A 12,566-nucleotide genomic window follows, 5' to 3' on the forward strand; every position below is an offset into this window, starting at 1 on the left:
ATAATGAAGTAATTTGTTATAATGAAATGAGAAGTCATTTTGAATTCTTTAAAATACAACTCTCTTGGACAATCTAGTACCCACATAGTTTGAAAATTATTAGGAATTCTTGAGATGGTAATCACTATCACGCTACTGTTTTTTTAAATTAATATTTTTTTTTGGCTGTTGTTGGGTTTTCGTTGCTGCGTGCAGTCTTTTCTCTCTTAATTGCGGCAAGCGGGGGCTACTCTTTGTTGCAGGGTGTGGGCTTCTCATTGAGGTGGCTTCTCTTGCTGTGGAGCACAGGCTCTAGGCACGCGGGCTTCAGTAGTTGTGGCACACGGGCTCTAGAGCACAGGCTCAGTAGTTGTGGCACGCAGGCTTAGTTGCTCCGCGGCATGTGGGATCTTCCCGGACCAGGGATCGAACCTGTGTCCCCTGCATCCGCAGGTGGATTCTTAACCACTGCACCACCAGGGAAGTCTCACTATTACGCTACTTTAAATTGGAAATTTTCTGGTTTGTGGTGGGATTCTTGTAAAGTAGGATGTGACCGTCACAGGGTTGCAAAAGTAAGTGAAAAGTCATTAGGCATCACAGACAGGAACCACGGTAGAACAACGGTAATCTATTTCAAAAGAGTTATGGCCGGGGAAGGGTGGGTAGTAAAGTATCTATTTAGCTTCTCTTCAAATACTTGGGCATTTTTCAAGGCATTTACCATTGAATTTGGATAGTTTTTTCCTGGTATGCAAGTTAGAAAATTAAAGAACAGAACAGTTATGAAGTAATAAATACCATAACTTGGGCCACCAGCTTAGGAGGAGACTTTCACAACTTTTAGGAATGCAAAAAAGTGAATATGTGCCCTTTGGTTTATCTGTTCAATAAGTTGGCTTTTGATATAGTTTTCTTGCCAACCTTTATGATTAGAAAAAGGTACATATTTGTTATATTTTATTCTCAGTGTCCATTCCAAAAGGGAATGCTTGCTGGTTCAGTATGTAAAAGCATGTTTAACTGTAGATAACTATGATATATACAAGGCTAAATGAGATAAAGTTATCTAATAAATAGTGATAAGCTCTTAGAGAATATTCCCCTTTCTCCCTCCCTAAGCTTTTGAAAACTAAGAATGCACTTGAGACAGCAAAGGATTGATGCACTCCTTAAGTTTGTTAAGGAATGAACTCTGTATGTAGCTTTCTTATTGCTTGAAATTATAGTTTCCAAGCATAATTTCATATATGTATATATACATCAAGTAGAAGGTTTTGAAATACCTTACTTGGCAGGTTTATTATTACCTCAGCTTAATGTTTCAGTGTTAGTTTTTTTTCCTTACCCCTTCTACTTCCTGAAGAATTAAGTTTCCTCATCTGTGCTCCTTTAATGCAATGATTCTCAAAGTATGGCTCCTACCTGGCCCCTCTCCTTTTTTTCAATTCTTATTGCTTCATAGTTGTTCATACCTACCTATGCCTAAAGGCTACTTATTAATAACCTGCCAAGTAAATTATTGAGGATTACTAAAACATAATATTCATAAACTAAAACTGGCACAACATTTGAGTTTACTGTTATCTCTAATACCTTTTTCTTCCAGGAAGTACTGTCATGGGAAACTTGGCACCAATGCAAAGCTTCTTACATGTCATATGCAGAATGGGGATTCCTACAATATTCAGGAAGGGATGATGCTTATTTGGGATGCATCATCAGTATTGTCTCAAATTGATCTCGGTTTTTCATCGTGTTTCCTCTTTATTTTTCATTAGAGTTACTGTTAGCTTCATCTTTAGCAATTTAATTTATGGACTTTCAGTTAACCTTTCACTGTGTGGTCAGGGATATTTGTACCAACAATATTTTGGCTTATTTAAGACATGAATGTGTTGCAGTGCAAATATAAATCCTTCATTCCTCTTTTGCTAATGCTGATTTATACAGTCACCTAAAAACTTGCTCCTGTGGAGATACTTGAATGTTACTAAGTTCCTTTTCCACTGGAAGAATGGGGGAGCGAGAGGCCTCCTCCTAGTGGACCTGACACTATATGCATGGGCTTCTGTGGCAGGTGCTATATTATGGGTTGGGCACTCTGTGTTGTCTGTCCTTCATCCCTTTAAGAAGAGCACGAGGGACCTTTTTTCATCTTTGCTCTGTGCCTGGCATATAAGCATTAGATTCATATTTATTGAGTGATGTTGTCTCAGCTTCTCAAAGAGATAAATATTTTTTTACAGATTTTTTTAACATTTTTATTGGAGTATAATTGCTTTACAACGGTGTGTTAGTTTCTGCTTTATAACAGACTGAATCAGTTATACATATACATATATCCCCTTTACAGATTTTAGAATAAACTCACTTAAAATGCTTATTGAATACCTGTTAGGTTCTGGTAGGTATACAGTTGAGAGTGCAATTGAGTGTTTTCAGACACCACTTTAAGTGGATCTCATTAAGGAAAATGTTGCTATTCATACTGTTTACACATTTTGTTTGCTTTTCTTAATAGCAAAGAGTTTCCTATAACAGAAAAGTCCTTTTCCTTCAGATTTGTTAATCATGTATGTGTTTGAATGACACATCTATATTATTTCCTGTTGTTTGGTCTCCTGGAGGTGAAAATCCCAAACAGCATGGAGTATTACATTTGTTTTTCTCCTCTGTGTGGTAGCCATCATTAGCACTTACCTCAGTTCTTTCTTAGCATTTCCTTTTTGGGTCCAAGGCAAATTTTTCAAACTTTGAGACCAGACAGGGATTATTCATTTCTCTCTTTTTTTTTTTTCCCTCTCTTTTTTACTGTTATTTGCTTCTGGAAATCCCTTGCTCTGTCCTAGCCATAAATACTCCTCTAACAGTTCAACCAGAAAAATTATCTACTTTTACCTCAAAGATGTACTTTCTTAAACCAACCTCAGTGCATAAGAGAAATATCAGAATCATTCAGTGCTTTTCCCAGACAACTTGAAGGTTACAATGCAGGGGATAAGAATACTCTATGTGACTTAAACCTCAAGTGCCCAGTGCCACTGCAGACAGTTTTGGACACCTGGACGACATGTAAAAATATCTTATCAGAGCTGCCTTTCCTTTTGGGGGAAAAGTGAAGTTCCAACCAAATATTTCACAATCTTTCACTTCCCTTTCCCCTGAATATCAGATACCTTAGAGTCTAGAGACAAAAAATGCTCTTGTTAAAATGTCTTTAGGTGGTTTCTGTTTCAACTGGCAAGTGTAGTCTTGATATACAATACACCGTTCTTATCTACTTTGCTACCAAAGAATCTTGTTGCCCTCCAAGTTTTCCCCATTTAAATACAAGAAAATTGTGGTCATTGGGGCGTCCTGCAGGATATTTTAAAAGCAAATATATTTCTGGGTGAGTTTCCCTATCTTGATAGGGTTTGAGTTATACAGGTATACGCACTAGACAAAGTTCAGCACATACATGCTTAAGACCTGTACATTTCATTACATATAAATGTAACCTCAAAACATATTGAAGTCCAGTTAGTGATATGCATACTGAATTTTTTAGGGGGAAGTATACTGATGCCTTTGAAATGCATCAAAAATATAGGTGGATTGATGATGGATAGAGATGTGTAGAGATGTGATAAAGCAAGTATAGTAAAATGTAAATGGTAGAATCTAGGTGCTGTGTATATAGGTGTTCACTGTAAAATTCACCTTTGCTATATGTTTGAAATTTTTCATAATAAAATGTCCGAGGGGCATAGTGAACACTAGAAGCTATCACTTGTAATGCATTCACTGTCTTAGGGGAAAAATCCAAAACATTTTCTAAGGAGAGAAAATCATTAATATTTCCAGTGTATTATATATTGTTATTGTTCATGCTATACAATTTAGCCTTTGAGTGGTGGATTGGAAAAAAGTCCTGCATCCACTGTTTTGGAACAATGAGGTAAAGATGACAGCAATAGTAATTTTATGCCCAAAGTTTGGTTTTTCTTCCTATGGTCATTCATTTAACCAGCCTCTCCTGTCTTGGCAGCACAATCCTGAAGTCTTATTTTCAGAGAAAAGAAAGTATTCTTAAAGTCGCTGAGCTGTATTATGGTTGAATGCAAGCAAATATTTGAAGAGATGAATCATTGATTCCTGGACCATTTGTTAGAGAGGGTTAGGCCATTTGGCAGATGTCTCTGTGGTGAGCTGTTTATGATGGTAGAGGTCTGTGTTTTTTGAACCAGACCTCACTCCTTTAACACTAAACTTACTGAGAGCCCAAGTTTGTTTTTTCCCCCTCTCAGAGCGGCTTTAAAACATATAAAATGTAAAATTAATAAATCATAAATGATATAGAAATGGAAAGAATAGTCTTTACTTTCTTTTTTCAAAGGGGGAGGATAAAAATAAATATTACTACACTTCAGAGAAGTAGATTTGCAAAGGAAAGGTTTGTAATTATGCCCTTTTAGCAAAATAGTCATGAACAGTGTAATGATTTAAAAAGCATTACCATTTAGATGGTAAGAAAAGTATTTCTTTTTTTTAAATAAATTTATTTATTTTTATTTATTTATTATTTTTGGCTGTGTTGGGTCTTCGTTGCTGCCTGCAGGCTTTCTCTAGTTGCGGCGAGCAGGTGCTACTCTTCGTTGCGGGGCGCGGCTTCTCGTTGAGGAGCACAGGCTCTAGGCGCCCAGGCTTCAGTAGTTGTGGCTCGCGGGCTCTAGAACGCAGGCTCAGTAGTTGTGGCGCACGAGCTTAGTTACTCTGTAGCATGTGGGATCTTCGTGGACCAGGGCTCGAACCCTTGTCCCCTGCATTGGCAGGTGGATTCTTAACCACTGTGCCACCTGGGAAGCCCAAGAAAAATATTTCTACTAAGCAATGGCATCCAGTGGTATCACTATCATGAAATCAGTTGATGATTGCCACAGCTGCAAATCTGATAATTGTATATATTTAAATTACGTGACTAGCTTTTTTTTTTTGGTTTCAAAACTGACTTGACCATCTAATGCTAAGTAGTCTTCAAACTTAAGGTGAAGTATATAGGTATTACAAATGTGTTGCCTTTACATAATCTCTAGTCTTACTCATTTTCCATTCCATTCAGTCTGTCAACCCTTGGATAACATTACCCATAAGCAGGGTACTGTCTAGGTCCAGTATGATGCTTCATAGGATGGATGTGGTGGGAAATACAGGGAGCTGTTTCATTGTGTTAGTATGTACTGTACATGATCACTAATGGATGTAACTGTTTCCTAATGGTTATTTTGGCTAACCTCACCAAAAGACTATGTTCAAAGATAGTCTCAGTTCATTTTTCTGGAAAAGGAGATTAACTTTTTTACCCCAGAAGAATCACCCTTTAGTGTTTCAATTTGTCCCTTCGTTCAGTCAGGAAGTCCTGCCTACGGTGCCAGTTTCTGTGTTGGGTTCTATAGCACAGTGATTTCCAGACCTGGCCACCATCAGAATCACCTGGGGAGCTTTTAAGGAAACACTTGCTTGGGCCACATCCTAGAAATTCAGATGCTGGCTATTTGGAGTAGAACGAGGAATTTGGATTTTAAGAAGTACCTAAGTGACTCTAATGCCCATCACCTTTGGGATTATTAAGCTACAATCTTTTCCAAGGTTCTTTGTCTAAAAGTATAGATAAGTAATAATTATTTCAGTACAGGGTAGATGAGTTCTATAAAAGATGAGTTTGTTAGTTATCTTAGTGCTCTTAATTAAGACAGATCTGATTCCAGAGCCCCCACCTCCCAGGTTATCTGGTTACTTCTGATTAGCTACCTGCTCATTTTATAATATATTGCATTTTGGGATCCATTTTACATGTTGGGCACTGTGCCATGTATTTTACATGTACTATTTCATTTAATCCTCATAGAACTACTATGAGGTGTAAGAACTATTACTATCTCCATGTTTTTTGTTTTGTTTTTTTAATTAATTTATTTATTTATTTTTGCCTGTGTTGGGTCTTCGTTACTGTGTGCGGGCTTTCTCTAGTTGTGGTGAGCAGGGGCTGCTCTTCATTGTGGTGCGTGGGCTTCGCATTGCAGTGCTTGTTGCAGAGCTCAGGCTCTAGGTGCACAGGCTTTAGTAGTTGTGGCGCACAGGCTTAGTTGCTCCGCGGCATGTGGGATCTTCATGGACCAGGGCTCGAACCCATGTCCCCTGCGTTGGCAGGCGGATTCTTAACCACTGCGTCACCAGGGAAGCCCTCCATGTTTTAAAGTGTGTCAGTAGTCAGGATAATTAGAATGCATATTTGGAAATATTGCAGGGCTGAGACCTGTGCCCAAACTGTGTGACTGCAAAGCCAGTGCCCTTGTACTGTAGGTGGCCTCTGGCATCCTGTACAAGATCTGTACATTGAATGTTCCTGTCTTAAAACAATGGTCTTTGGAAAGTGGGCCACATAATGCTTTTTGGAATGAGATAAAATGAAGCTGTCTAAAGTGTAATTGTTTAGCTTCACTACCCAGTCTTTTGCCTAAGGTATTCACAATTTAGTCTCTGAGAAGTGTCATAAGTGACAGCCATTTCCAGATGAAAAGCTATACATTTTTTAGTGCTGAATAAATCTGAAAGATCATACACTTTGTTCACTTATTTGTCCTGCTTTTGGCTGTAACCCTCAGAAAAAAATTAAAGATAACAGCTCTTATTTTTTCCTTGTATGTTTCATAGTCTTTGCTTTGAAATGCCTCCTGGCTTCTCCCCCCTAATTAACTTATTTATACCTGGTCTTTACAGATAGTCCTTACAAAAGAGTCTTTGGTTTTAAAATATTGAAAATACTTGTATTTTTTTACTCCATTTCCTTCTCTGACAAATTTTGTAGTTGACATCATTTTCTAGGTCATTTAAGGAAAATGACTCTTTTGGAAAAAATTGACCTGAACTATACTTGAGTTCAATTTGGAAATAGAAAAAAAACAAAAACAAAACAAACTCCCACTACATTTAATTCTCCTCACCTCCAAATTAGTCAGATTTTTAGAAATACCTGTATTATTGGATATCTTCCATTTGCTTTGAAATATACTAAATGGAAATCTGCATGGATTTAATTATTCTACATTCAGTTTAAATAAGCCTTAGCAAAAATATTTGGATAGAATAAAGTTTAAGAATTTGATGAGGACACGGGGAGGGGGGAAGGGTAAGCTGGGAGGAAGTGAGAGAGTGGCATGGACATATATACACTACCAAGTGTAAAACAGATAGCTAGTGGGAAGCAGCTGCATAGCACAGGGAGATCAGCTCGGTGCTTTGTGACCACCTAGAGGGGTGGGATAGGGATGGGTGGGAGGGACACGCAAGAGGGAGGAGATACGGGGATATATGTACACATATAGCTGATTCACTTTGTTATACAGCAGAAACTAACATACCATTGTAAAGCAATTATACTCCAATAAAGATGTTTAAAAAAAAAAGAATTTGAGATCCAACAAACTTCCTTCCTTCCTTCCTTTCTTTCTTTCTTATGCATTTATTTTTTAATTAAAAAATTTCATCCATTAGGAATTTTCAAATATGGCTTGTGATACGAATCTCATTCCCCTTACGTGGATAGTTAGTTGTATCCTAACAGATCATGTATATATCATGACTCACACTTTTCCACTGGTTTTTCAATGTCTGTAAACTTATTTTTAACCCACTGTTTTCCTCACAATCACTCCCAACATTGTTTCTTGTTAATTATTCTAAATAGCTCTACAAGTGTTAGCATTAAACTGTAACTTTATAGGATCCCCTGTTCTCTCCCCTTCAGGGCTTTGTTTTCTGAGACTTGATCTCACCTTGACATCCTCAAATCATTGCCGATATTTTTACTACCTGATTTGTCTCCCTTCCTCAGGTATGCCTTCTCCAATTTAATGTGTCATGTTGGATTGAATCTACTGTTTGCATGTCATGTCCATCCCAACTTCCATACTGATTGCATGGAAAGGTTCTGGAGCTTTAGAGAAGCCAGTGGAATTCCCTCCTGCTCTGATAACATTGAGAGCACCTCCCCAGAAGATAGAGCGTTCATTCCCAAGTAGAGTTCCCTTGTATCAAATCTTGGACCACTACATTCTGCCATCCGCAAAGTATTAGCTGGCTTAGCCACAGACGTTTATAGACTATTGGTTAAGAAACTATGTTAATCCAGAGTATGGATTTCTGTACAGCCTTAAACGGAATGAGGTCGTTTTATATATACTGGTATAGAAAGATGTTAAGGGGGGAAAAGCAAATCATAGAAAATATGGTGATGTTCTAATTAATTTTTTTAAAGCCAGTTCGTAAGTACATAATAATAGGTGTGGAAACAGATTCATGAAGCTTTTAGCAGGGGTTACCTCCAGGAAGGGAATGGGCTATGAAGAAAGCCTTTCAGAAAAGAGCAAAAGACCTTTGCAGCATTTAGGTCTATAAAACGAACATGTATTCACTTTTTATGTTTTTTGGTTTTGTTTACTTGTTCGGGCCGCATTTCGGCATGTGGGGTCTTAGTTCGCTGACCAGAGATTGAACCTGTGCCCCCTGCAGTGGAAGCACAGAGTCTTAGCCACTGGACCACCAGCGAATTCCCTCTCACTTTTTATTTTTTAAAAATCACCAAATGTAAAATAGCTAGTGGGAAGCAGCCGCATAGCACAGGGAGATCAGCTAAGTGCTTTGTAACCACCTAGAGGTGGGATAGGGAGGGTGGGAGGGAGACGCAAGAGGGAGGAGATGGGGGATATATGTATATGTATAGCTGATTCACTTTGTTATAAAGCAGAAACTAACACCATTGTAAAGCAATTATACTCCAATAAAGATGTTAAAAAAAATCAATGGATGTTGTAAAGCAACTATACTCCAATAAAAATTAATTTTAAAAAATCAATGGATGAAAAAATTTTAATCTAATAATTTAAGATTTCAAGGAAGTGACATTAGCTAAGCTACTGCCCAGTGGCAGGCCTGCCAGAAACCTTGGATTCTTACCTCCTGTCATCCAAATTGTTCTAGCAGTGCCTCCTCTGTGAACTTCCTTGTGAGAAGGGCCAACGCATCACTTTTTTTTTTTAACCTAATGTTTGCTGTCTGAGATTTTACCACTTTTTTTTTTTAATTTTATTTGGTTGTGCTGGGTCTTAGTTGCAGCTCTCAGGCTCCTTAGTTGTGGCATGCGAACTCTTAGTTGCAGCATGCATGTGGGATCTAGTTCCCTGACCAGAGATTGAACCCGAGCCCCTTGCATTGGGAGCACGGAGTCTTATCCACTGTACCACCAGGGAAGTTCCAAAGCATCACTTCTTAAACGTTGCTTTTTGGTCTTTCTCAGAAACCAGCATAATTTATAAGATCAACAGAAATTTATACCAAGGACCCTTTAAAAGAGTTATTTCTGATTTCTGTCTCCTTTTAAGCATTGAAATCTCTTGGTTATCTACCCTCTGGAGGGAATTATATACCCTGGCCCCTGCAGTGATGGGAATGGTATGGTATTACTTCCACTCTTTGCTGTTTTGGAATGTGTTCTCTTTCATTTATTTATTTATTTTTAATTTATTTTTGGCTGTGCCACACGGCTTGCAGGATCTCAGTCCCCCAACCAAGGATTGAACCCGGACCAGGGATTGAACCTGGGCCACAGCAGTGAAAGCGCCGAATCCTAACCACTAGACCACCAGGGAATTTCCACTGTGTTCTCTTTTAAAAGGTTATTTTCAGCTGAATCCCTGCATCATATTCCTACCTATACTTCAGTCACATCCTTTAAAGTACAACCTCCAAATTTTGAACACAGCCTGACTATGTTGGGAGAACCAGGAACATCTGTCATATTGCTTGGCTCAGCCATTGCTGTCTTGGTAGTCTGGAGGGAGATAATGTCTATCCATTGCCTCTCCTCTCTCCTCTTCTTCCCTCCCTCCCTTACCCTGTCCCTCCCCTTCTCTACATATTAGATTAGATTAAATATTATATATATATTTTTTCCCTTCCATTTTTCCCCTATGAGCAGTAATTAGACTGGGCAAATATTTAAAAGAATTTACTACAAATCTGTCCAAAATAACAGAAATAAGTTTTCTCTTGTTTCTGATCCCACTAAATTATTTTATTTATATCTATTTCTGAGCCAGTGCTCAAGATATGAGGATGTAATTATAAATAGCCAAATGTTGAGTAGAGACTACCAGTCTCTAATCCTTATGTGTCTGTTTGTGTCCTTATGGGTCCTAGTCTTCAGGTCTCAGCATGATTTTTTACTTTTTGCTACCAGCCCCACGTTAGTCTCCTGCTTCCAAATCTTTACTTCTTTTTACATGTAACCAGATTTCCTCAGCTTAATGAAGAGCTGGCTCTATCATTAGGCTTTTTTTTTTTTTTTTATGATAAACATGCTGTGTGGGATGAGAATGGCCATCCATAAATTCCTGGAGGGTGGGGACTGTATCTTGTTCATCTTTATTTTCCCAGTGCCAGCCTGGTGCCCGATATGAGGTGCTCAGACAAAGATCATTGGTGCATCCCTGTTCTTAACTTTGTAGCAGTTGTGTGCAACAAACTTATCATTGTGAAAATGTAACCTTGTGATATATATTTACCTTCCCCAAAACAGAGTCTTGCTTACATAACAGAAAAACTTTGTAACTACTTATATGATTTCTGTAAATTCTCAAGAGTGTCTCCAAATGGGAAATCTATGCAGTTTGGGCAATTTAAACAGAACACTCTGGGCTTCCCTGGTGGCGCAGTGGTTGAGAGTCCGCCTGCCGATGCAGGGGACACGGGTTTGTGCCCCGGTCCGGGAAGATCCCACGTGCCACGGAGCGGCTGGGCCCGTGAGCCTTGGCTGCTAAGCCTGCGTGTCCGGAGCCTGTGCTCCGCAACGGGAGAGGCCACAACAGTGAGAGGCCCGTGTACCGCAAAAAAAAAAAAAAACAGAACACTCTGTCCTTTTATTATTCTTGTTATAAAGTGGGTGCTATCACGTTGGTATCATAACTTTTTTCTGTCCTTTTTTTAAACTTTATTTTATATTGGAGTATAGCAGATCAACAACATTGTTACAGTTTCAGGTGTACGGCAAAGTGACTCAGCCATACATATACATGTAGCCATCCTTCCCCATATAGACAAACATCTGTAATTAGATATTTTTATTTGAAACATATTAAAATTTCTCATACACTTAAATTAAGAAAGGAGACTTTTTTTTAATCCACAAAAGGAGCCCTTAAAACAGTTGAACACATTCTTCTCTTGTATTTCTGTATCGATAGAGTTTTTTTTTTTTAATCTATGGTAACTCCTGTGGTTTACAAGGATATAGTTTAGCAATCATCTTTATACTATAATGATAGAAAGGAACCACTGGTTGTTAATTCTTATATAAAGACACCTCTTTGCGTCAGAAACCTATAAAAAAACCAAAGATGATTCTTCACTGTAATCCTAATATCTATAATATCAAAGTAGGAAAGTTTGAGTAATTGAGTAGGCGAGAATCTTTTATTCATTTTCCTTTTCATTTTTTCTTTTAGAACTGCCACTGGATGACCAGGATTCCTTGTAATTGATAATGTTGGAGATCAACTCTGCAACTTTCTTCAGCATTCAGTTGTTAAAAACAAATAGGATGCAGGTTCCTCAAATCCAGATTATGACAACAGTACTTGGAAAACTGAAAACTATCTAAATGATTATCTTTGGTTGGGCTGTGTTCTTAGCGAGCAGAAGCCTTGGCCAGGGTCTGCTGTTGACTCTTGAGGAGCACATAGCCCGCTTCCTGGGGACTAGAGGTGCCACTGCTACCATGGGTAATTCCTGTATCTGCCGAGACGACAGTGGAGCAGAAGACAGCGTTGACACCCAGCAGCAGCAGGCCGACAGTGCAGTACCCACTGCTGACATGAGGAGCCAACCCCGGGACCCTGTTCGGCCACCAAGGAGGGGCCGAGGACCTCACGAGCCAAGGAGAAAGAAACAAAATGTAGACGGACTAGTGCTGGACACACTGGCAGTCATACGGACTCTTGTAGATAAGTAAGTATCTGGCTCACGGTCACCTCCTATCTAATGAAAAGCCTTCTGCCAGGAACCATAAGTTTTGGACTTCTTCCGTTCATTAGGATATATTCACCAAGCCTTGTTGCTCATAGGGCAAGGGGAGAATATTTTATTTCTCCTCTGATGGCAGAGTAAATTATAAGGTTTGATGTTTTTACTTGCTAACATGTACATCTGTCGGGAAATGTGTAAACATTTCTGTAGCAGAAAACACTATTTAAAGCTATGATCTTTATTAGGGAACGTAGTCAGTATGGAGTGAGTTTGTGTTGAAGTTACAAGAGGTAATGGTTTCACGAAGACTCACTCTTATCTTGCTTGACTATCTACTCTACTGACCAGGGATTCAAGATGAGTTGTTTTACCAAGAGCATAGCTGCATGCAACTTCCGTTGGCAATGGAAGGACTTAAGTCAAGGAGAGTTTTCATCCTTCTCCCTCTTTTTTATCCCTCAGTTGGCCCTCTTAGATCCATTTGGGAAGCTTGTAAATTAAAAGAAACTGCAGGACACACCTGT

The 12,566-nt window shown here is 38.7% G+C and overlaps 1 protein-coding gene across 2 annotated transcripts in view; it reads left to right on the forward strand.

Moving 5' to 3' along the window:
* The window catches only part of RSPRY1 (ring finger and SPRY domain containing 1), a 46,595-nt gene that overhangs the window by 2,528 nt on the left and 31,501 nt on the right, over window positions 1-12,566 (forward strand). For both annotated transcript variants that reach the window (XM_067718875.1, XM_067718876.1), the window contains exon 2: window positions 11,523-12,024. In XM_067718875.1, the coding sequence (XP_067574976.1) occupies window positions 11,678-12,024 (347 nt within the window). In that variant the 5' untranslated portion in view covers window positions 11,523-11,677. The remainder of the gene's footprint in view (window positions 1-11,522; window positions 12,025-12,566) is intronic.

This window comes from Pseudorca crassidens, chromosome 20, assembly GCF_039906515.1.
Source record: "Pseudorca crassidens isolate mPseCra1 chromosome 20, mPseCra1.hap1, whole genome shotgun sequence".
Lineage (NCBI taxonomy): Eukaryota > Metazoa > Chordata > Mammalia > Artiodactyla > Delphinidae > Pseudorca > Pseudorca crassidens.